This window comes from Meriones unguiculatus, chromosome 17 (genome assembly GCF_030254825.1).
Source record: "Meriones unguiculatus strain TT.TT164.6M chromosome 17, Bangor_MerUng_6.1, whole genome shotgun sequence".
NCBI classification, from domain to species: domain Eukaryota; kingdom Metazoa; phylum Chordata; class Mammalia; order Rodentia; family Muridae; genus Meriones; species Meriones unguiculatus.
The window spans coordinates 14,532,369-14,558,078 of record NC_083364.1 but is presented as its reverse complement, the minus strand read 5'-3'; the positions used below and the strand labels follow the sequence as shown (position 1 = coordinate 14,558,078).

The 25,710-nt window shown below is 42.9% G+C and overlaps 1 protein-coding gene and 1 pseudogene across 3 annotated transcripts; one reads left to right on the top strand and one right to left on the bottom strand.

Moving 5' to 3' along the window:
* On the bottom strand, window positions 1-21,567 carry LOC110559648 (zinc finger protein 433-like). 3 transcript variants are annotated; one of them, XM_060371011.1, is made up of 5 exons: window positions 21,415-21,563; window positions 20,668-20,740; window positions 5,448-5,574; window positions 5,217-5,277; window positions 1-3,259 (listed from the first exon to the last, which is right to left on the bottom strand). In XM_060371011.1, the coding sequence occupies exons 3-5, from the start codon at window positions 5,479-5,481 to the stop codon at window positions 2,104-2,106; spliced, it is 1,251 nt and encodes a 416-aa protein (XP_060226994.1). In that variant the 5' UTR covers window positions 5,482-5,574; window positions 20,668-20,740; window positions 21,415-21,563; the 3' UTR covers window positions 1-2,103. The 3 variants fall into 3 exon arrangements, with proteins under 3 accessions (XP_060226994.1, XP_021510854.2, XP_060226993.1); XM_021655179.2 differs by lacking the exon at window positions 20,668-20,740 and having other exon boundaries at window positions 21,415-21,567; XM_060371010.1 differs by lacking the exons at window positions 20,668-20,740; window positions 21,415-21,563 and adding an exon at window positions 15,329-15,745.
* LOC110559644 (S-phase kinase-associated protein 1-like) lies at window positions 5,692-6,883 on the top strand (annotated as a pseudogene).
* Window positions 21,568-25,710: the final 4,143 nt, after the last annotated feature.

Genomic DNA, 25,710 nt, shown 5'->3' with positions numbered 1-25,710 from the left:
TCCTTTGAGAAATGCTTATTCATTTATTGTGCCATAATTAAATATGACAATATGTAGCAATACCCAGTACTGATATTTAGTCAAATTACATGGTAAAGGAAGAGATGAAAGAAAACACGAATATCTGCTTAATATTTGTGTGTATAATGTCTTAGCTTCATTTCTTGTTATAGTGACAGAATACCCAGGTAAAAGCAACATAGAAGGATTCATTTGGCTCATACTTCCGTCATATTACAAGCACAGTCAAACACAGAGAGCAATGAGTGCGTGTGTGCTTGCGCTCAGCTCGTTGACTTTCCCCACTTTGACACACCCGTGGATCCCGGTCAGGCACTGGCACTTCCAACACTGGGTGAGTCTTCCCCCTCATGCTATCTCACAGTTGAGTCTAGATTTTGTCACACTGGCAATCAAAACTAATTATTAACTAGAAAAATAAACATTTTTGAGTCATGGTCTCCATACGCACCCCTGGCTGTTCTGAAACTCATTATGTAGAGCAAGTTGGTCTTGAACTCAGAGACTCATTTGCCTTTACCTCCTGAGTGCTGGGATTAAGGGCATATGCCACCATGCCCAGCCTAATGCATATATTAACAAAATAAAACTGAATACAGTCAGAATCCTGTTTTAGAACTGGTCCCACAGGTTAACATACTTATAAGGATCTTTTTCTGGTGTCAGTTTGTATTTCCTCCTTTTCAGCAAGCACTAAGCATTATTTTTACATTTTTAAATTAAAATAAATTTTAGTATTCGAATTTTGTAAATAAAAACATCATATACCCAAACTGACTAGTCCTTTGCCTTGAGAAGTGACTCAAACTTCCCATGGGTTTTAGTGACCAGACATGGTGATACTAAGGGACTCCAGTAATACTCTTCCTTTACTCACACCCTAGTCTGATCTTTTTGTTGTTGCTAAAACACTGACCAAAATCAACTTGAAGAGGAAAGGGTTATTTTGGATTGCACTTTATATTCCAGCCCTAAGGGAAGCCAGGGTAGAATCTCAAGGCAGGAACACAGAAGTAGGATCTGAGGCAGAGATTATGGAGGAAGACTTTTTCTTGGCTTGTTCCTCACAGCCTGCTCAGCCTGCTTTTTTATGCAACACAGGGCCCCTACCTAGAGTGGCACTACCCACAGCAGCCCTGTCACACGCATCATTAATGGTGTTCTCCCTACCCGATTCCCAGCTTGTGTCAAGTAGGCAAAAATAGCCTATCTCCAATACTGAACAGTAGTCTCAGGACCCCCGGTAGGGATCAATCCCTTTAGTAACTGTTTTTAGTTAACGGAAGTGCACAAGCAACACAGGTACACAGGGTTGGGAGGGGTGTGTGTGTGTGTGTGTGTGTGTGTGTCTTAGCTTCTAGTTCAAAGGAATGGTTGTGCCTCCCTCTGTTAAACCAGATCTACAGTACAGGAAGCCAAAATTTTTCTAGTGAATTCCAGGCCCTTTGACTCCTGGACCCATGAGAGAAACACCATCATATTAGAAGCCAATTTAGAGCATATCTGTCTTTCTGGAGAACCTTGCCCTAGCATGTGGGCTACTGCCAACTCATTTGTGCTAACACCACATCTCAAAAGGCCATTCCATCATTCAATCAGCTAAAATCCTTCAAAATGTTAGGTAACATAGTAAAAATATATTCGTTTGCCTGATTTCTTAAGCAAACTTCAGAAAGTTCTGTCATGCCACCATTTATTTACAACAGTTAAAGTATAAATAAATAGTTCACATATCTACATTAGTAAGACATTAATGGGGTAGTATAACTTTGGGGACATTTTTGGAGCATTCTACATTACTTTGCGCTAAGCTTTCCATAATGTACACTTATAGTACCCCCAAACCTGGAGAATTTTCACAGAATTTTTATCTATTTCTTACAAATCAACAACGTTTTGATGTTTCTGGCCAAGTTTGGATGCTGGGTGCATTCTTAGTTTGTCCTTTATGTTTGTAATTTTACAACATGACTGCCTAGTGGCAGCCCTCGTAACTTCATACAATACTGTTTTCTTCCCCAAACACGGTCACACTCTTTCTGGAAAGGGCATGAAATGAGGAGGCCTTCCCACACGCCATGCTTAGGAATTCCCTCTGGTGTGGGTCTTCTCGTGTATTCTAAGGGAACCACAACGCGTGAAGGCCTTCCCACACTGCTTACATATGAAGGGTTTCTCACCGGTGTGGATTTGCTCATGTCTCTGACAGTCCCCCAAAGCTGGAAAGGCTTTCCCACACTGCTTGCATGCATAGGGTCGCTCTCCACTGTGAATCCTCTCATGGCGGCGAAGTGAGCTGTAACCACTGAACGCTTTCCCACATTCTTTACAGTCATAGGGTTTTTCCCTAGTGTGAATCCTCTCATGGCGTTGCAGAGAACTCTGTATAGTGAAGGCTTTCCCACATTCCTTACACTTATAGGGCTTCTCTCCAGTGTGAATTCGTTCATGGATTCGAAAGGTACCAGAAGAGATGAAACCTTTTCCACACTGTTCACAGACATAGGGTTTCTCACCACTGTGAATTCTTTCATGATTTCGAAGGGAGGTACGAGTAGTGACGGCTTTATTACACAGTTTACAAACATAGAGTTTCTCTCCAGTGTGAGTCCGTTCGTGTACTCTACAGGTACTTGAAGAAATGAAACATTTCCCACAGTATTTGCACACATAGGGCTTCTCTCCACTGTGAATTCTTTCATGGCGTGGAAGTGAACTTTGGCCAGTGAAGGCTTTCCCACAATACTTACACACAAAGGGCTTCTCTCCACTGTGAATCCTGTCATGGCGGCGAAGAGAACCACGGCTAGGGAAGGCCTTTCCACAACGGCTACATATGTAGGGTTTCTCACCAGTATGAGTTCTTTCATGTCTGCGAACCTTACTTGAAGAGGAAAAGGCTTTCCCACATTGCTGGCATTTATATGGTTTCTCTATGGTGTGAGCATTTTCACGCTTCAGAAAGCACTCAGGGTACATGAAGGCTTTCCCACATCCCCTAAATTTATACAGACTGTCTTCATAAATCTCATGTTCACATGGTTTATGTCCTGTTTGAACAGGAATATGCATATTTAGGGGTGGGAGACCAATAAGTATGTCTTCACATAAATTACTTCCGCACAGTTTGACTCCATGAGGGATTTTCTTGTTCACAACAGTATCTGGAAACTCACTGAAGATTTCTTCACATCGTCTACCTTCATTGGGTTCATACAGTAACTCCACCACTCCACTTCTGTACAAAGCAGAAAGGCACATTACTCAAATCTATAAGTTACTGGTCAGGGGAAGAGTTCATATTTTACATGGCTAAATTTCTTTAGCATGAATGTGCTAAAGGATATCTAGTGTGAAGATACTGGTATTTATAAAATGTTAACACCTTTACCAAGTAAAATACTCTGCAAACACTGAATGCCCATGTCATTACGTATGCTTATTCACCTTCACATTCATTTATCATTATTTATTTGTTCTGGCAAGTCTTGCTTCTTGCTGATGCTCAAGCCGGCCTTGAACTCACTACCATCAACTGTTAGATCTCTAATTAGTCAGCAATGAATATATGCCTCTATATGACATATATTCTTTGAACAAAATGCTTCCACAAAAGTGCTTTTGGTCCCAGCACTGAGGAGGCAGAGACAGGCAGAGCTCTGTGAGTTTGAGTCCAGCCCTGGTCTACAAAGCCAGTCCAGGACAGCCAACACTACCTAGGGAAACCCTGTCTTGAAAAACCAAGGAAAAGACTGCTTTCAGATTTTGAAATATTTGCATATATTCAGGATGTTTTGGAGAACCAGTGGAAAGAAGAAATTCCTTCAAGCTTTTAAATTATTATTACCACATAAGCAGGAAGAAGGCGATATAAAGGTCAGAGAAAAAACTTTGTGGAGTCAGTACTTTCCTTCTACCTTTATATGGGCTCTGGATTGAATTCAGGTTACCAGCCTTTGGCAGTAAAGAGCCTTTACTCAGTAAATCATCTTGATGGCCTTTTATTTTATTTTAAATATACCTCACACTCAAAGCTTGAAGACAATGTCACATGTTTTTCACTTTTATTATTTATTTGCACTTTAAACAGTATTTCTTTGTATTTAAAAAAAAAATCTTTGTTTTATCTTTGATTGTGTGTGTGTGTGTGTGTGTGTGTGTGTGTGTGGTGTTTATAGATCCCCTAGAACTGGACTACAGATGTCTGTGAACTGCCCAACATGGATGTTAGGAAACAAACTCAGGTTCTGTTCAAGAATGATATTGGTGAGCTTAATCCTTAGCCTCTATATGTCTTTATTTATAGTGTGTGTTTGGGTGGGGGATTCATCAGTGAGCGAGGATGCACGGGCCACTACCTCAATGGAGATACTGGAGTACAGCCTGTAAGAGCTGGTTCTCTTGATTCACCACCCAAGTTCTGGAATGGAACTGAGGGGAAAGTGTCTTTGCCTACTGAGCCGTCTCATCAGTCCTGATTGTGTGGCAAATGTGTGCATGTGTGGGTGTGTGCATGAGGAGGTCAGGCCAGAAAACCACTTCTCCGCTTACCCTTGAGACAAGATCTCTTACTGAAAATGGAACTCATCCTACCTTCTCACCCTTCCAGCTAAGCTGAGGCACAGAAAGCCCTAGGGTAGTCCATTCTCCAGTTTTTGTTTAAATGTATGTGCTGGGGATCACTGAACTCAAGTATCAATGCCCCTGGCCCTTCTATCTGTCCAGCCCACATTTTAAAATCATTTTTGAACATGGAACAAATTTTGTGAATATGGATTATAAGTCAACCATATCATCTTATTAGTATATTATGTCACCTGTGATCTATGAATTATTACAGAATTGTTTGAGAATAAATTACTTTTAAGTTGAGCTTATTTTTAAATTTTCTACATTCTTAAAAATTTTCTCTTTATTATTGTTATTATTAATTTTATTAATTTATTTTATTAATTTCACATGCAGGTGTTTTGCCTGCATGTATGTCTATGCAACACCTGCATGCAGTGCCTGAGGAGGACAGAAGAGGGCATCAGTCTCCTGGGACTGGACAGATGGTTGTGAGCCACCATGTGGTGCTGGGAATCTAATCCCGCATCCTGAAAGAACAATGCTATTAACTACTGAGCTGCCTCTCTACCTCTGATTCACAAATTCTTGCACAACATTCCTTTCATTTGGAGGGAACAAATTACCTTAAGTTTCTCCTAGAATCTTCACTATCATCTTTAATCCTCTGGACTTCCTCAGTTTGTCCTAAAATTGCAGAAACAGAAAAATCATTATGAAATTGGTGTATAATATAACATGCGTGTGCCTGGCATATTCACCACATCCATCCTTCATATTCTAAACCACTGAGCAGCACTGGTGAGCAAGACAGATCTGTCTCTCATTACTAAGTGAAAAAATAAGCTCGTCCTTACCTATAGCAAGTAGGTTTCTGAAGGTTTCCTGCATCACATCTGTGTAGAGTTGCTTCTGGGAAGGATCCAACAAATCCCACTCCTCCAAGGTGAAGTTCACAGCCACATCCTCAAAAGTTAGACAGTCCTAAAACATGCCACATCAGGAATAAGAATAAGATTCACAGCATTGTAATCTACACGCATTCTGCAAGAAGTTCACAGGGTATGGTGTTCTCCAAAGGTCACGACTCTCTTACTCACCATGCATAAGGAGAGCCCTCTTACACAGCAATTCCTGTACTGGATGAGAACTCTTTGTTAAAGAAATAGCAGGACAGGGACAACCAACTATGCTGCTGGATCTTGCAATTTTTCTTGGTACACACTTTAACACCTCTCAAAACAGTTCTGTTACTTGGTGCACACACAGAGAACACCAGCTGTCCTGACTAAACACAGTATTAGAAATGACTGAATCCAAGGTTTGATTTTTGCTGGAGTCTAGATATTGCTCTTAGGATGGATGTCAACAGACTGATGGCAAGGGGTAGGGAGTCACAATGTTCCCATACAGTTTCTGTAAACAATGTGTTCTTGGCTTAACTCCTGTTTTCCCTCTAAATGCTTGAAAATTTCCAATATGATCATCAGAGGGAGACTACTTGGTCATCCCCAAAGTGACTTGTGAATAATGACTCTTTATTGAACTGTTGTGACAGTAATTATCACTTTCTGTCATAACCTGTTATTTATGGAGTTCAATATATTTATTGTGCCTGTACTAAGAGAAACTTCTGGAAAGTACTGGGTTTCTTACAAAGTAAACACAAGAATTCTGAAGAGTAATTTACTAAGCTAATAACAAACATTACTTTTAAAAAAAGGAAAATGTCAGTGGCCTTGTCCTTGGTGTTTTTCTTCTTGTGTGAACACTGTCCATCAGCCTTAGGCCTGCAGTCTTGGGACCAAGTACCATACCTTCAATAAAGTTGCAGAGTTCTGATAGATATTTGAAGTAGAAATTGCCAAACAATATGTGACCATCAAGACCATGCTGGAAGATTTGGGAATGGATGATGAAGATGATGATCCTGTGCCTTTACCAAAAGTTAATGCAGCAAGTCTGAAAATGGTCATTCAGTGGTACAACCACCACAAGGATGAGCCTCCTCCTCCTGAGGGTGATGAGAACCAAGAAAAGCGGACAGATGGTATTCCTGTTTAGAACCAAGAACTCTTGAAAGTTGACAAGGAATGCTCTTAGAACTTATTCTGGCTGCAAACTACTTAGACATCAAAGGTTTGCTTGATGTTACATGCAAGACTGTGGCCAATATGATTAAGAGGAAAACTCCTGAGGAGAGTCATAAAACCTTCAATATCAAAAATGACTACTGAAGAGGAGGTGGCCCAGGGATGCAGAGAACCAGCGGTGTGAAGAGAAGGGAAGTGCTGTGCCCGACAGCCTAACACTAGAAGAGTTGATCCAAATGCTAGTTGCACTGCTGTTTATAGTGCTAATATTAGAGACCAGCAGACAAACACAGCCTTGCTCTCACTGCGTGTTAGTTCCAGTACAGATCAGATCATGGCTGAGTTTCTTCCATAAGCACTTTTCCCCTCATCTCTGAATAAAACTGAACTATAGGTTATCTACGGACAGTGGCATTTTGGGTTTTTGTTCTATAAGGTGATTTTTGCCTAGTTCATTGTCCAGTTAGCTTCAGTGAGCCTTTCAAAGTTGGCACTGAAAATAAAATTACTTATGAGAATTACCCTGAAACAGAATTAACAAAACATGATCTTTGCTCATGAGTCGGAAACTAGAACAGACAACTTGAAGCTACTGTTGGGGGTCACTAGGCTGTCTTCCTGCCTCTTTGCTGCTGCTAAGTTCGTGTGCAGGCAGCTGGGTCCTATTAAATGGATCTGAGGTCTAGTTTTGTCTTTTTTTTATATATTCTTCTCAGCTTTGAATATGTTGCCTAGAGATTCAGTTTACTACCCAGTTTGTGGTTGGGGTGAGGTAACTGTAACTAGACAATTTGTCAGCTTTTCAGTTAAAAAGACAGTTACTTTATGTGCTATGTCACCTTTTTATCTTCAGCTGTTCCCAGATGGGCAAACACACCACTTGCATGTAAAAAGTAATTTAACCTTTAACATTAAAATGTATGGCGAAACTCAGAAAACAGCCATCCTAAGTGCAAGATGCTTTTCTATAAAAAGTAACACAACAGGGAGTATACAGTTGCTTCTCTGGACATAAATGTGTCTCTTCACTTTATAAATGAATTAAATTTTTAAAAAAGGAAGACAATGTCAAAGAACAATGAAATAATATGAATGGTGTCAGAGTTTTAGATGGAACTCAGTGACTTCAAGATATCACTCCTTTCTCCCTGGTTACTTTTTTATTCAAGGAACTACAAGTAGGAAACCAGGCAGGGACAAATACCAGCCATCCCTCTCCCACAGAACAAGGAGAGAAGGTGGCCTATACTTTTTCCCATCAAAACAGACCCCCTCTTTATCCAAGTAGTATCCAAGCAGCAGAGCCCTATCTTCTCTGGGGTAGGGTAGGAACCAATCTGCTGCTCCCCCGCCCTGCTTCCTCTTGTGTCCTGGAGGGGCGAGGGCAGTCAGAGGGGAGGGTAAACTTTTGGTGCTGGTAGTAGCAGCAATGGTGTCTAAGAATGAACACTGAACAAAAAACAATACAATTGTTCAGAGGTAGTTTGTGAACAGAAGATGGAACCATAAGTTTGGGAAGAGTGGACAGGGAGGTGCAAAAAAAAAAAAAAGATGTAGAAAAGGCTAATTCTTTCATGCCCCACTGGAGGAAGGAAAATAGCCTAGAGTGAAAACAGGGGAGGAGAGTTAGCACCCATCTGCCACAGGTGAAGAGAAGCCAGAGAATAGGACCTTCCCCTGGAGATAGGTGGAAACTCCCATTTGTCACTGCATTAGGTCCAAGGTGAGGGCAGGGTGGAAGGGGCCAACAACAGTCCTACTTGTAGTCCAAAGAGCTTACCCAGCCTAGTGAAGAATCTAGATAAGACGGGGCAGAAGTGACTGAGAATCCCACCTGGTGACCGTCTGTTGGAGGGCACGCTGGGATCTTGGCCTCCCCTGCACTGAAGTCACCTGGTGATGCAAGCTCCGCCAATGGGGCTTGTCAGAATAAGATGGGGCTGGGGCCTCTTAAGGCCAGGGAATACTTCCAGGACCCTCCACAGCAGCAGTTCTCAACCTGTGGCCATACATCAGATATCCTGTATATCAGATATTTACATTCTGACTCATAACAGTAGCAAATTACAGTCATGAAATGGCAACAGAAATAATTTTATGGTTGAAGATGACCACAACATGAACAACTATATTAAAGGGTCGCAGCATTAGGAAGGTTGAGAACCACTGTATCATGGACCCTCCTTTCTGCTGAGAAAACTGCCACAAAGACTCTCAGCAAGAGAAATAGACAGCGCTTGGATGGACAGCTCTAATAAATCTGGAACTTGGAGCAAGCTTAGCAAGGTAGCTTCAGCAAAACAAAGCGCACTGAATCTTCAGAGTGCTGCAAGCATATCCATCCTGAGAAGAGACCTGCCATTAGAGGCTTCACTCTAGCTATCAGCCAGTCCACTGTAATGACATCTCAGGGTACTGTTGTGCACCCACACACATTGACTGGGGGGTGCCACACGGAACAGTTTTAGGTAGGATCTCTGACACAAACATCCTGAGAGGTGAATTCTTCTTGGAATGCAGTGATTCTGCCCTCTGTCTAAAGAAGCAATACCAGATGTATGCTGTTTTTCAAGGGATTGAGGAAAGACCCGAAGACTTGCCAGGATTGGGGTGAAGACAAATAATCCAGCACATAAGTAGGTGCTTCAACTGTTGCTTGCAGTGTGTTCCAGCAACCCAGCTGATATGGCACTTTCAGAAAGCTGCACAGGAATTTTCCAGATACATTACCCAAATCGCTGATGGAAAGCTGAGTCCAGCCCAGTATTATAGGTACTACCTGTCTAGTATATACATTTTTACCTTCCAAATGTAAATCAACATAAAACCTCCATCCCTTAATTTATTTACTGCCAGGTATTTTCTCACAGGAAGAAGAAAAGTAACTAATACAATCAGCAATGAAAAAGTGCTGCCCATGCTAATCCAATGACCATTAATATCATGAAATGTAATGAATTTCTGTAAGTGTAATATTAGATGAAATGAAATGATCCCTAAAAAGCAACCATTGATAAAAACACAAGAAGACAAAGAACACATATATGTATGTTACCATGATACCATAATAAGAGACATTACAAGGATATGCATCTTTTATGAATAAATATGAATAATTCCTCAACAAATAACATCAATTTCTATCAGGGAAGAAATGGAATTATACCCTGTAACTCGGTGTTTTGTTTTTGTAACAGGGTCTCTCTGCAGAGAATGAGAGAATATATAAAAATAACTTTATAGAATCCAACACCTAGACAAACTAACAAACAAAAAACATAAAAAATAGATGAAGAAAAAACACATGGCAAAAAATAATATAAGAATGATACTGAGAAAGAATAAAACTGGCTTTCTTCACAAATGATATGATCTGTGCAGAAAATCCCAACAAGGCAATCAAAACCTAGAATCAATAGGTGATTGTGGTAAGGCTATGCTGCACTATTTTAATATATAAAAATCCACCACTTGTCTATATACAATCCATATACAACTAAATCTGTAATTAAAACACAATACTATTTGCACAGAACAATGAGAGAAACAGAGGTGAAGAGAAGCAGGTAAAGACAGACTCATAAAACATGAAGAGCTACGTGTGAAAATGCTCAGTGTCAACAATAATCAGTACAAACATACAATCATTAAGTATGTTTGCTGCGATGTTTAATGTTGGACAATAAACTAGAAGTGTTGTTAAATCACACATAAATACACATCTGTAAAAATAAAATAGTAAATTAAAATACAACATTTCCGGCTAAGTTTGACTTATCATAGTTGACTGGTACAATCTTGAGGAGTTACAGCCAGTAAGATGGTTCGGCCAGTCTAAAAGGCTTGCCACAAGCCTAAAGACCTAGGCTGGATCCTTGGAACCCATGTAGTGGAAGAGGACAACAAAATCCCTGAAAGTTGTCCTCTGATCTACACATGTTGTGGTATATATGTCTACACACAGAGGAAGAAAGGGATAGGAGGAGTGAGGAAAAGAGAGAGAGGGAGGTTTGGAGGGAGTGAGAGAGAGGTGGGGGAGAAGAGGAGGGAGAGAGAGGAAGGGAAGGGACAGAAAGGGAGGGAGAGAGAGGACAGGGAGGGAGAAAGAGATAAAGAGAGGGGAAGGGAAAGACAGGGCGAGAGAGGGAAAGAGAGGGATAGAGAAAGAGAGAGGGGGAGGAAAAAGAGAAAGAGGAGGGAGGGAGAAAGAGAGAGGGAGTAGAGAAGGGGAAGGAGGGAGGGAGAAAGACTGATTAATGTTAAGGTTAGGGGAGGCAAGAGAGATGATTCAGTGGTTAAGTGGACTTGTGCTCTTGAAGAGGACCTGAGTTTGGTTCTCAGTACCCGCATGAGGGTCCACAACCATCCATAACTCCAGCTCCATGGGATCTGGTGCCTTTTTTCAGCCACTGTGGATAATGGTCACACACACAATACAAACATGCAAATAGTTATATACATAAAATAAAATATTTTTTATAAAAGTATTTTATAAAAATGGATACTTTTATAAAAATTAATTAGCATGAGGTCAAATGTTACCTGAAAGTTTGAGTTAAGGAGAAAAGATGCATGCATACTTTTAATCCTGGCACCCAGGAGGCAGAGGTAGGCAGACTGCTATGAGTTCCAGATCAGCTTGCTCTACAGTGAGTTCTAGGCCAGGCAGCCAAGAATACATGGTGAGACCCTGTCTCAGAGAAAATACATAAAGAAATAAATTATATATATGTTATATATATATGTGTATATATATATATATATATATATAGAGAGAGAGAGAGAGAGAGAGAGAGGAAGGAAAAAATCCAAAGACATTCCTATTGTAAAGCAAAGTCAAAGGTCATCTGTCCTAGGCACAATCTGGGATACTGACCAACTTTTAAGATTGTATTAAAATACACTGTGAAAATGTTAGGTCGTTTTCTTGAGGTAATTTTCTCTCAGACTGCCCAATACAGACATTCTCACAAGATACAAATTATAGTCTAACTATACCACAGGCTATTTGCTTGGTGGAAAACAGAAATAGGTGAAGTTGAGTTTTACCCAGTCATGTATCCCTGGCAAACAGCATCACAGAACTTCCATCTCACAACACGTTCTCAACTTGAGAGACACTTTTCCCTCTTCCAGGCCTGTCCCTTTAAATCTATGACCAGTCCAGACACAAACTATAAATGCCCATTTGCCACAGGCTAGAGGATGGCTGCTCTTTCAGAGGACCTGAATGTGACTCCCAGCACCTAAGGCAGCTCACAGCCACCAGGATGATCTTCTGGTCTCTGTGATCACCAGGTACACATGCAGTACACGTACATACACACAGACAAAACACTCATACATATAAAATAAAAAAAAAAAAAAATAAAAGACAAAAGCTCAAATGCACATGTCCCCAAAACATATGGCTGAACAGAATAGTGAAAACAAAATTCTTATTAAGTAAACTTTCCTGAATGATCTGTTCATGCTCCGACCGTGCTGCTTCTCTCACACCTGCTATCTCTGCCTCATCAGTAAAAATCAGCATACAACCTTCCCATTACAGTCACCCAAAGAGCAGGATGACCCGAGAGGAAAGTCCTTCATCCCTTTCCTCACACCTTCTTCCTATCCCAGTTCACTTGGAGCAGAATATGAACGTGAAGCCCCTTTTTGTCTAATTAGTGGAATGCATGAAGGTCTTAAGAGTTTGGGCTTACAAACAAGAACATTTTCAACTTTATGTGGAAAACAAAACAAAACAACAACAACAACAACAAACCAGAAAAGCTAAAACAATCCTGTACAACATACAGGTCATCTGGAGGTATCTCCATCCTTGATTCTCAAGCTGTACTATAGAGCAACAGGAATAAAAACTGCATGGTACTGGCAGAGAAACAAAACTGCTAGATCAATGGAATCAAACTGAAGACACAGAAATAAACCCACACACCTACGGACACTTGATTTTTGACAAAGAAGCCAAAATCACACAATTGAAAAAAGACAGCATCTTCAACAAATGGTGCCAGTCTAATTGGATGTCTACATGTAGAAAAATGCAAATAGATCCATATTCATCACCCTGCACAAAACTAAAGTCCTCATGGATCAAAGACCTCAACATAAAACCAGATACACTAAATCTATTAAAGACAAAGTGGAGAAGAGCCTTGAACTCACTGGCACAGGAGACAACTTCCTGAACAGAACACCAACATTTCAGGCTCTAAGATCAACAATTAGTAAACGGGACCTCATGAAACTGAAAAGCTTCTGTAAAACAAAAGGCACTGTCAATAGACTGAAATGACAGTCTAAAGATTGGGAAATGATCTTCACCAATCCTATGTCTGACAAAGGACTAATATCCAGAATATATAAAGAACTCAAGAAATTAAACACCAACAAACCAAATAATCCAATTTAAAAATGGGGTACAGAGCTAAACTGAGAATCTCTAATGGCTGAGAAGCACTTAAAGAAATGCTCAACATCCTTAGTCATCAGTGAAATACAAATCAAAAAGACTCTGAGATTCTGTCTCAAACCTGGCTAAGATCGAAAACTCAAGTGACATCACATTCTGCCGATGATGTGTAGGAAGGAGAACACTCCACTGGGTGTGCAAACTTGTAAAACCACTTTACAAATCAATCTGGTGCTTTCTCAGAAAACTGAGAATAGTGCTACCTCAAGACCCAGATATACCATTTCTAGGCATATACCCGAAAGATGTTCCACCATAAAAGGACATTTGCTCAACCATGTTGGTAGCAGCTTTATTCATAATAGCCAGAAAATGGAAACAATCTAGATATCTGTCAGCCGAAACATGGATATAGCAAATATGGTATATTTATACAATAGAGTATTACTAAGCTGGTAAAAACAAGGAAATCATTAATTTTGCAGGCAAATAAATAGAACTAGAAAAGATCATTCTCAGTGAGGTAAGCCACACCCAGAAAGACAAACATGGTATGTACTCACTTATAAGCAGATATTAGCCATATATTGCAGGATAACCATATTACAATTCACAGATCCAAAGAAGCTAAGTAACAAGAGGGTCCAAGGAAGGCCTTCCTTGAATTTCACTCAGATGGGGAAACAGAATAGACAGTGGAAGAATAGAGGGAACTGAATAGGAGAAGAAATGGGGAGGGTCTTCAAGAGAAAAGGGAGACCGAGGGTGGGGGCATCTCTGAGACAAGCTGGAGACCTGTGATGGGGTAGGCTCCAGAAAGGATATGGGGATGACTCTAGCAGTCTTCTAGTAGCGGGGGACATGGAGACTGAGAAGGCTACCTTCTAGCCAGGCAGGACTTACAGTGGTGGGAGGGAAGCACCAATCCACCTACAAAACCTTCCACCCAAAATTCATTCTGTGTACATGTGCAGAGATAAAGATAGGACAGACACTGAAGGATATCCAACCAATGCCTGACCCAATCTGAGACCCCATGGGACAGAGCCAACCCCTGATACTATTAACAATAGTCTGATATGCTCACAGACAGGAACCTAGCAAAACTATCCTCTCAGAGGCCCACCCAGTAGCTGATCAAATCAGCTGCTGAGATCCACAGCAAAGCATTCGTAGAGCTAGGGGAGTCCTATGGAAGAGTGTGGGTGGGCAAAAATAGGACACAAAAAAGACAAGAACGCCACAAGAAGAAGAGCAAAGTCAACTAACCTAGGTCCATGGGGGCTTATAGAGATGGAAGCATTAGCCAAAGAACATGCATGGCCTGGACCTAGGCCCCGTACACATATGTAACCAATGGACAGTCCGATCTTCATGTGGGTGCCCTATTAAGCTGAGTGGGTGCTGACTCTGCTTTTTGATAACTTCCCTCTAATAGGGCTGCTTTGCCTGGCCTCAGTGGATGTGCTGGGGTGGGTGGCTCTCCTCTTCTGAAAGGAAGGAAAAGAAGGATGGGGAAGTGGGTGGGAGGATGGGACTGGGGGCAGAGGAGGGAGGAGATCATGACTGGGATGTAAAGTGAATATATAGAGTAAAAATAAATTTAAAAAATGTAAAGAGTTCAGGCTTCTCACTCTTGCAGTACCTTTCACAGTCAGGTCTTCCTCTGATTAGTATGCAATCTTAAAATCACTGTCGGCGAGTGACGGTCAAAGCACAACAACACTGACCTCACAGAGGAGCACAAGTCTACTCCAACAGCACAAACAGTTACATGGGGACTCTTTTAATTAGGTGGGCAGTGTGAAGAAGTGTGTGGACCATGGAGATTTCTTTTCCACTATATTTATCGCTGGGCAGCAGAGGCAAGGTCATGGAGTTCATATGGTCCTTCGGGTGAATTTGAAAGACCTGCAGGAAAACAACTGCTGCAGAAACGAGACAGCAACCCAGCACCAGAGCAGCTCCTGTCCACAGTCCCACACCAAGTCAAAAGCTCCCACAGAACCATCTGGTGGTCACCACAATGTAGGGGACCTCTCATGGCGAGGGCAGAGCTGCAGACAGGAAACCAGGTCTCTACAAAATGATGGAGTCCTGTGGCCCGGGGAGCAGAGGGATTGAGAGCTCCCCGGCCTCATCCCCCTCCCCTGGGGGAAGGGGAAGAGAGAGCCGTGTCAGCTCCAGATCACTGACTTAACATCTCACACATCTAGCTCGTACTCACCATGTCTGTGCCCAGGGCCTCCTGAGTCCTCACATCTGCTCCTGGAGTCCCAGGTCTCCCAGAAACCAAAGCTGAGTCCCCAAGTCTTCCTCAGTAGACAGGACCACTGCACTAGTATGGCGGTGCCAGTAAGAATGATGGCAGGTAAAGAAGTTCCATCCCTCCCACCAGCACTCCTGAACAGACAGTTCCCACAACCTTAGGCAAATCTTAGGACTGCTTCCTAGGCTTCCAGCTGGCCTGAGGCCTGCTTCTGGTTGGCCACAAGAGTTAAACGGCTGGACGCTACTGCTGAAGACAAAACTCTTTGGTTGCAAGAAACAGAAAAAAATAAGCCATAACCTTATGGCTGAGAGAGTCATTAACTGTCCTAAATAGCTATGAATCCTGTAATCTACAACATCAACCCACCAGTCAAGACGTGCCCATTGGTAAAATAGTGGCATGAAAGCTGTGATGGTAACATAAAATTTTCTAACTGTATTCGAGGCCCTCCTTCCAGAGGGGACTCAATGTGTGACAGTGCAAACTTGCTCAAAGGCCGTGGGTGGACAGGTCACCTAAGGAAGAACCTTTCTGTTTTGCTACATGGACATGATGTAAAGCTGTCTCATAAGTATTTATGTTTATACGCTCAGATTAGTGCTGCTCCAGAAGATTAAGCTGGCCAGAGAAGTTTCTGTTTGCACTGTTTAATACAGAAATGGTTTCTGTTTAATACAGAAATTCATTAAACAGTCCAAGTGCTGAGAATAAGTGACTTACTCACCCCTAGACAGGATGTCTCTGTCACCCCAGCCAAGGCATGGAGAACATCACAACAAAAGAATAGGAAAAAATATAAGCTTTGGAAGATGGGACATAAAGTTGTGAATGCTGTCTTCTGGACATGATATAGCTTTTGAGCTCATGACCTCACAGCAGCTATAATTACCTAAAGACGTGCAGAGAATGGGGCCACTCAACATTCCATTATTAGGCCCCACTGTTCCTGAAGTTCCTATTAGAAGTTAATGGCTTCCTGGGGAAGAAAGAGTCATTGTCTTCAGAGATGTGGCCACTGATAAATTGTCCTTGCTTCAGTAAGTAATTCTCACCCATGTTCATTCAGGTAACCATAATTAAGGTCACAAGAGCACAAACAAACACAAACAGAACAAAACGTTGAAAGTAGGAGGAGAACTTGCTGAGACCAGGGCTCAGCGGAAGTGGAATGGGGATGATCAAGTGTAACAGTAGGTGAAAATATACAATATACAATATATATATATATGTATGTATATATACACACACACACATACACACAACATAATAAGTGCAGACGTGACCAGTACCTCAAAGGAGTATGTTCCAAGAGCTGCACTGGAAGACTAAAATAGAGGCAAGTAGTTACCCTAATGCACAATATGGTTTTCCCTACACACACACAGGAGAAACTTTAATTTGCTAGCTAGTCACAAGGAAATGTTACAATACATAACGGTGAAATCAAACTACAATAGCAATATATAATGAGTCAGTTTCTGTCTCAGTATGTCCTAGTACACTGCACTCACCTTTCTTCTTGGGCTAATGTGATGTCACATAGCTGTGGGTATAAGGCTATTGTGTAATTCAAATTCTGATTTCTGTACCCCCATATCTGGCTGCAATCCTTGTTCTGAGAATCTTCTGTCTCAATGTTGTGTGAACACTCCTCCCCAACTGTCCCGATATGCCAATAAAGCGGCTTACAGCCAATCACTGAGGGGGGAGAGAATAGGGCTGGATGTCCTGCCAGCCAGGGGAGGATGAATTAGAAGAGGAAAGGAGGGATTCAGCCACAGGAGAGGTTCAGGGGACACCAAGAGAAGAGCTGGTGCAGAAAAAGCTACAAAGTCAAGTATCTCGGGGATGTATGTTGGGAGGAAACCAGATTAGCTGAGAGGGTTAAGAACAGAATGAAGCTTGCTAAAATAATATAATAGAGTCTCAATTATTTGTATGATAGCCAGGTTGGGAGAGAAACTCTGAAACAAACACCATTTTATAAAAATAACCTTACCACACAGCTGCTATATAATGAGATTATATGAGGTGAATGATGGACTGGTATAGCTGGCAACCTCTCATGATGTTACTCGGAACTATCCACAATTTAAAAGTTACAGATATTTACCTCTAGAAAATTTCATTTAATGTTTTCAGACACAAAGTGGACTGAAACTGCAAAATCTATACTTCAAGTAAGAAAATATTACAATAAAGTTAGCCGAACTTGCTGGACACTAGGATAGTTTGCCAGAAGATACTGGCTATACTCAAAGCCCTCAGAGCTTGGGTAGGCTTGTCTAAAACCCTCTGGGCAGTGAGACAAATACTTTAGTTGTCATGCATTGAGCCATTATCCTTGTAACTGCCATAGAGCTATGCATGCTGGTAGCCCTATATCTCTGGGTCTCAAAGATGTCCCTTCTTCCATGGACCCCCATCTACTGTAGAAGACTATAGCAACCACAATCCACAATTTGCCTGGGCTTTGTCCTGGTGGAGTTCTCTGTGATAGTTCTGCTACAACCATGTAATTTTGCCTTGGCTCTAGAAGAGTTGGAGAGATTTCTTGGAAGATACATGGAGAACTCTACCCTTCTCCCCAGTTTCTTTCCTTTTTTCTTCTCTTTCTCTCTCTTTCTGTAATTTTTGGTAGTGGAGATCAAGACAGGGTTTCTCTGTGTAGCCCTGGCTATCCTGAAACTTACTTTGTAGACCAGGCTAGCCTTGACCTCACAGAGATCCGCCTGCCTCTGCCTCCCAAGTGCTGGGATTAAAGATGTGCTCCACCAAGCCTAGTTTCTTCCCTGCTTTTATATTGTGTGGACCTGGGGTATTAGAACAATATACTGAGATTTGTTTGTGACTTCTCATCAATAGAAAGAAGGGAAACACAGACTCATTCAAGCACAGCTTGCAGAAAACAGATTTATGGTGGCTTTAGTCAGCCTCAAGGTTAGTTGGTATCCTGAGTCCCCTCCCCCTACGTTGATTCTTTTGTATCAAGGGCTTGGCATGGTGATACCTTCCTGTAACTTTAGCATTCAGGAGGCTGAGGCAGGACAGCTACTTGGGGCCAGCCTGGGCTATATAATGAGATTCTGTTTTAAACAAACAAATAAACAAAAAATGCCACTACAAATAACACGAACAAAATAACCCATGCTTTTACAAATATGGGAAGGAGAGCTTTGAAGATCTCTATTGTGCTTTCCAGGTCATTTTTCCACATCTTTCATGAACAGCACCAGGCTTCCTTCTAGCCCAATCTATTTGGTAATTGCTGTTCCCCTCAAAGCATACTTTATTATATTTTACAATGGTCAGGCTAAGAATTTTCCAGATCTTTACATTTAACTTCCCCTTTGATGCTGTCTCTCCTGTATTTCCTTAGAAGCCAGTTGTCCGGTCTCAAAGACAAGTCTCACCCAATATTTGTGCCTCTTCCTATCACTTCTCATGCCATTCCCTACTCTAAACCTCACCAACCCAAGCCCTGGCCTTCCCTTCCCTTCCCTTCCCTGAGCTTCTGATCCTATATAAATCAGCTATTTTGGCCAAGAGCTCTCTCGGTTTCCGTGTTCTCTTGGCCTTTTGGCTCCTGACTGGCTTGCCCTTGACCTTTTTGCCTTCTTGATTCTGATCTCTTCCTCTTTTGCCTTAACCCTTCCCCCATGGCTAAATTCAATAATGGACCCTTCCATTATTATGTAATAATGGACCCTTCCATTATTATGTAATAATGGACCCATTATTATGTCTGAATTTTCCCTTATATCTACAATAAAATCCTTCTCCTCAACCATACCTTGGAGCAGTCATGTCTTCGCTTTCATTCACCAGTAAGGAAATCCATGCAGTCACCCAAACACTGCAGCTGAGAGATCTTTTATTCTAAATACAACAATTCATCACTCTTAAGTTCTATTCTCCATATTGTCCTGGGACACAGAAATAATTCAGTTGCTTAGCCACTTAGTAATGAGGATGGCAATTTCCCATTTCTAATCAGATGTCCTCACATCTCATTAAAATCTCATCCGTTTAGCCTTCATTTTTCTGCCAATGTTCTGTTTAAGGGAACAATGTTGGTGACCTTTAATTGTCAACCTTACAAAATCTGTAATTACCCAGGAACCAAGTCTCAGTCTGGGACTGGTCATGTTTGTGAGGGAGTGTCTTGGGTTTGTTACCTGATGTGAGAAAGGCCAGCTTAACAGTGGGTGGTATTATTCCCTGAGTTTGGGGCGGACCCAAACTGGGTAAGAGATGAAAATGGGTGGACAGTACGCATGCATACTTTCATCTCTCTCTGCTCTTGACTGGGAATATGGTGTGACTGTGTTTCAGGTTCCCTGCCTTTATTTTTCTGCAGTGATAGACTATAACCTAGACCTGTGAAGTAAATAAACCGTTCTTTCAAGTTACTTTTTTTAAGACAGCATCTCTCTATGCAGACCAGGCTAGTCTTGAGCTTAGGAGATCTATCTGTCTTTGCCTCCCAAGCTCTGTAATTAAAGGCTAAAAAAATGAAACTCCAACTTCTATACTATAACCTGTCATGATTTACTTTCCCTAACTTCCTTCTTTAATTTTACAACTTGGACAACTTACTTATTTCACCCTGTCGACAATACTAAATGTCCCCATCTTCTTACTTAGGACACATGGGAACTCTGCTATAAACTTCTGGAACTAGAAATGGAACTGTGCCTCTGGGGTATATTTCTTTCAGTTAGTATTATGAGCCATACCCATGTCTCCCACCGGAAGGTATCCTTGACTCCATGCAAGCTGGACAGCTTTGGTAGTGTTTGTTCATCTGCCAGATGGGCTCTGGACTGTGGTTATGTTTACTTGAGATAGGGTCTCCTTATAACGTCCCAGAAGACTGGGGACATTAGATATTTCTACAAAGGTATTAAAAATTGTTGGCTAAGTTCTGCAGAATATACCTTTATTCTCAGCACTTGGGAAGCAGAGGCAGGTAAATCTCTATTATGAATTCCAGGCCAGCCTAGTCCTTACTAATATGAAGTTCCAGGCCAGCAAATGACATTGAACATCAACCATAGCTTGTTTGTTTTTGCTGTCCTCCAGACATCCTGCAAAGTATTTATTCCATTCATGTTCAAAAAAATTGTGTTTTTTTTTTTTATTTTGAATATGGTGCTAGGTATTGAATCTAGTTCTAGGCAAATATTCTCTGCCAATATACTGCAACCCCAGCTCCTCCTTTTATTTTAAAACATGCGCTAAGTTGCCCAAGCTGGCCTTCATTTCATCCTGTCACCCAGACAGGCACTGACCTTGCCATCCTGCTTTAGTCTCCTGATTAGCTGGAATTTCAGGCCTCAGCTCCCTATGGAGCCCAGTCTTAATCTAATGAGAGAAGAACAAATCACTGTAGAAGAGGGTTACAACGGATTATTATGCACCAGGACACCGGGCTGGATATGGGATTTCTTAATCGATTTCCAAGTTAATTCGAAAACACTGAATACCTACATCACTCTCCCCACCCCACCCCACCCCCCACCCACCCACCCTCGAGCCAGAATCTTGAAGCGACCTCCCGTTGGTCCAGAACCTGGGATATAGTTCAAAATGGCCTTCAGTTGCATGGACCGGTACCGGGGGCAGGTACTAACATAATATGCTCAACTATATATACTTTTCAGGAGGGATGTCTCTGGAGAGACAGGAGAACAGGATTCTGCAAGAACTGGGGACTAAAGCCCCGGGGTCCCGCCACCAGGAGAGCAGAGAAACCGTGAGTCACGCAGCACCCAAAGCAAAGTCGGGCGCAAAGCGGTGGCGGCGACCCGGGGGAGACCCGGCGCCTCCCACACCTGCCGCGCTGTTCACCCCGTCCGCTCCCTGACCCTCCTGGGGTTAAGAGGGTTCCGGAGGGCGGCTGTCACCGAGCCAAAGAGGCTCGGTCCCAATCCCGGCCCTCGCAGCGGAGCGGACCGTGCCAGGAAGAAAGATGGCAGGTGAGGAGTATCCGCCCTCCGCGGGTGCCCGATGACACGGCTGGCCGCGGAGACACTTACCATGTCTGCGCCCCAAGCCTCCAGAGGTCCTGGTGTTGGCGGTCACGAAGCCACGGACTCAGAAGGGCCGCCTGGGACTCGCTCGGCTGGCGGGACAGTATCTCCACAAAGACTCGGCAGGAGAAAGATGGCCGGTGAGGAGCTTCCGCTTCACCAGGTGACGCTTCTGATTGGATAGCGCTTGCTGCGCTCCGCGGTGCTGATTGGAGAGCGGGCAGAGCCCGCCCCTACCCTACGCTAAGCCGGGTGGTAAGCGCTTATTTTAACGAAATAGGACACAGAGGCCACAGTGCAGCCACAGCCCTGGCAGCCTACTCAGAGACCCGCGCCTAGGATTTCAGTAGAACGTGCCCTTGGTTTTCCCCAAATAAGGGCTCTCCTGCTTCCTTCTCCTGGAAATTAAATCTGGAGCCTGCCTGATGTAAAGTCAGATTTAGTGTACCATGGACACAACCTCAGAGAAAGGCCTGCCGCGGAGAAGATGCCCAGCCAGAGCACGCCACACTGGAAAGGAGGAGAAGCTCTTATGTCACACTTGAGAAGTTTGGAATGATGTAGTTTGCATCGTAGCAAAAGGTTTTTTCTACAGTTTCACTCAGTCCATGCATTTTCAGCCAAGAAAAAAAAAATATGCCAAGAGTTGTGTATGTAAAATGCAGTTGCGCAGTAGCGATCACAAGGTCTTCTAGAGGTGCTGGAACCAGTTCGCTCTGCCAGTTACAGCAATGTTATTAGAATTTTAAGGAGAAATCTCAGGGGAGCAAAGCTGTAAGGCATTGCCGCTGCTGGAGCAGGAGAACAGAGAGAAGAAAAACCAAACCATGCCATTTGAGCTACACCTGCCTGGACGTCAGCCAGTCACACGACAGGGAGGGAGACTTTATGGGAAAAGTAAGGGCTCCCAAAGCCAGAGACTAGGAGTTAGGAGGATCCAGGATAGGCAGACAGAACACAAAATAGATAGTAAAGATGACAAACTCCCAACTTTCCCCTTATATTACTGAACAGGGGCAAAGGCCTGAAAGGCCCAGCAGGCTTTCGTTCCTGCCAGGAGGGTCGGCTGCTGTGGACAGGTGCTGCAAGTTCAACAGCACAGATCAAATATGTTCACTCCCAAATGCCGTCCTATCAGTTTTCCTGTCTTTGTTCAAACTGAGCATCCCTAACCTAAAAAGACCCGTCAAAGCTTCCGGACCCCTGCCCCTCTGCTTTGCAGAAGGCCTTTCTGTGTGCTTCCTCTCTTCTTGTATGTGTGTAGGTGTTTCCTTATTCCTAGTAAGAGCCTTTCTTTTCAGGCTGACCTTGCTTGCAATGTCTGAGATTTCCCCTGTTGCTACTTGTTGCACTTGAGAATTTTCTTGACTTTTAATTCTTTAACTGAAAGAGAAAACAAACCCTATCAAGACACCTAGATGGTAGCAAAGGCATCAGAAAAAAGCATACTTAGAGTATGACCAGTATCTGAAAGAAAAAGAAAAAGTTCTGCCTTTCTCAGGCCATGAGTCAGGAAGGTGGGCTGGCCCAGCTGAATCTCAGAAAGGCTGGTAGGGACTGCCCTAGGGAGCACCAGTTCTGGCGAGGGAAATCACCGCATCTTGCTAAAGGAATGATTATTCTACATATCTCTTTAGCATGGCTTCAGGTGAGCCCACCTTCCTAGGAATGGGCCTATCTCTCTGAGATATGGTCCATTGACCAGGTTCTTGAAAGGCCCAAGTGAATTTACTCTTTCATATTTTGGATAGCTTGGAATGTTAGGTCTCTACCCAGGCCAGAGATTTTATTCTCTTGACCAGAGGGAACTAGGTTTTCCCTTAATGGTCCTTTATTACTGCTGTCCAGCTCTGAAGAAGTAGCCCTCATATTCTTTAAGAGATGGGCTAAAATTGGTGGATAGATTCAATTAACGAGCATTTAGATGTCTGTAAGTTCTAAAGCTGCTCACAAGAGTTTATCTGTCTGGACAGGAGTTATAGTTTCCACCCTTACATGCAGCCTTCAGGTAAGGGTGGTCCTTCAGGAGCAGACAAGAAAGCAGAGTTCCAGAACTCCTGAAGAACAAATTAAAGGCATAATGACACTGCTGCTTTGGGGTCTCCCGCCCTGAACTGCCTATCCAGTTTGTGTCTCTTGTTCTCATCGCTGTAAGGCTGGGGCTGGAGCAATCTGCCACCCCAAGCCCACCGCAGCGGACACGCCGGGCTGAGCCACCCCAAGCTGCGCTGGCAGGCCGCCCCCAGCCGTCCTGACGCCTCACAAGCTGCGGTGGCTCACGGCCGACCCTCCCCAAGGCGGCAGCCGGAATCCGAACAGCCCTCTGCACCCCCAGAACGCCACAGCCACGTCCCAGAGAGCTGGCCACGGGGACTCTTCCTGCCTCAGCCTAAGAGAACCCGACACCTTTGCTGCCTCAGAATGCCTAGTGCCCTGTTACCACGGAGTGGTCCATGAGAACAACTGTTCCTGCTTTCCTGCTTCAGTCTACCTCTGTAAAGTTTGGACACTTTGTAGACTTTATAACCCCTCAACGCAGAAAAGTGGACAGAACTCTACCTGAGCAAGCTCCAGCAGCCCACTCCCCCTAAGCCCACCTCTGTAACTGGCACCTCCAGCCCCTCAGCAGGACTCAGCCAAGATTATGCAATTTTGAGGTTGAAAGACTCGACAATACCCACCAATCTTTGAGCAGGAAAACCAACCAATCCCCGAACAGGAAAGCCCACCAATCGCTGAGCGTCCCGCTGTCCTGGGCTTTTCCTTCAGTTGGTTTGCCTTGTCCAACTTCAATGTGATGGGTTTTGTTTTATCTTATTATATTTCATTTTGATACATTTTGTCATTATCTCTTACAAGTCTGTTCTAATGAGAGAGAGGAAGAGTGGATCTGGACGGGAAGGGAGGTGGGGAAGAACTGTGAGGGAAGGAAGACTGCAATTAGGGGTATATTGCACGGGAAAGAATCTAATTTCAATTAAAGGGAAAAATATTTTTTTTCTCTGATCTCACTCTGAGAGGAAGAGTGGATCTGGACGGGAAGGGAGGTGGGGAAGAACTGCGAGGGAAGGAAGACTGCAATTAGGGGTATATTGCACGGGAAAGAATCTAATTTCAATTAAAGGGAAAAATATTTTTTTTCTCTGATCACAGTTTTCCTACTTCCCCTCATCTTCTCATTTACCCAGCTCTACACCTCTCTTTCTCATTGGAAGAGAAACAGCCAAGTTAATAAACAAAACCCAAAACAAAACAAAGCAGATGTGGGTTACATACGCAGTGAGACTCTACGGGAGAAAATTAAGCGGTTATCCATTGGAGGAACCTTCTTTGTCAAAGATGGAGGCTCGTGTCTGCTTCCTCCTCTCAGCACTGGGACTCCATCTTTGAACCTGAGCAGGCCCTGTGCGTGGTACCACAGTCTCCGTGAGTACGCGTCGTTGTCAGTCCTGTCATGCAGAGAAAACAGTTTCCTCGGTGGCTTGTACCCCTTCTGGCTATTACAGTCTTTCCACCTCCTCTTCCGCATATTTCCCTGAGCTCTGAGAGGAGAGATTTGATGGAGACATTCCACTGGGGACTCAGTGTTCCAAAGTCTCTCAGTGTCCGTACATTGTCCAGATACAGATCTTGGTATTGGTTCCCATCTCCTGCAGAACGGAGCTTCTCTGATGATGGCTGAGTGAGAGACTGACCTATGGATACATCAGCATGTCATTAGGAGTCATTTTCTTGCTTTGTTCCTTTAGCATATGTTCCCCTAGGCCTATTGCTTATCTAGTCTTAGTTTCTTGGCTACCCAAGCAGTGTCGGACATGGGTTCCATTTGAGGAGCAGGCCTTAAAATCCAGTAAGAGAGTAGTTGGTTACTATTATGTGACACTATTCCACAATACAATATATTTTGATTATGTTTTTCTCTTCCCCAACTCCTCTCAGATCATTCCTGTTTCCCGGTTCATTCAGTTTTATATTCCTTTTCTCTCTCTTTCAAGACAAAGAAGAAAACTACTAAAACAAATATCAGAGCAGTCAAAAGATCAGTAAGACAAAAAATGCTGAAATAAACAAATGTTTGTTACACACACACACACACACACACACACACACACACACACCAAGACAAAACCAAAACCAAACAACCAAGAAACCCCAAACCCCATGGAATTTCTTTTAGCCTGACCTGGAACATGCCTGATATACTCCTTACTCTCCATTGGAGAAAACAGATTTTCCTTTTGTCACCAGATATCAATTATAGATAGATAGCTTCATGGTTAGGAGTTGGCTTTCTTGTTCATT

Excerpts from the sequence above, each read along its gene's own strand:
- LOC110559648 (XM_021655179.2), bottom strand. Across the intron at positions 5,278-5,447 it reads CAGAAACCTACTTGCTATAG|GACAAACTGAGGAAGTCCAG; the intron begins GTAAGGACGAGC and ends CTGCAATTTTAG. Across the intron at positions 3,260-5,216 it reads GATTCTAGGAGAAACTTAAG|AAGTGGAGTGGTGGAGTTAC; the intron begins GTAATTTGTTCC and ends TGCTTTGTACAG.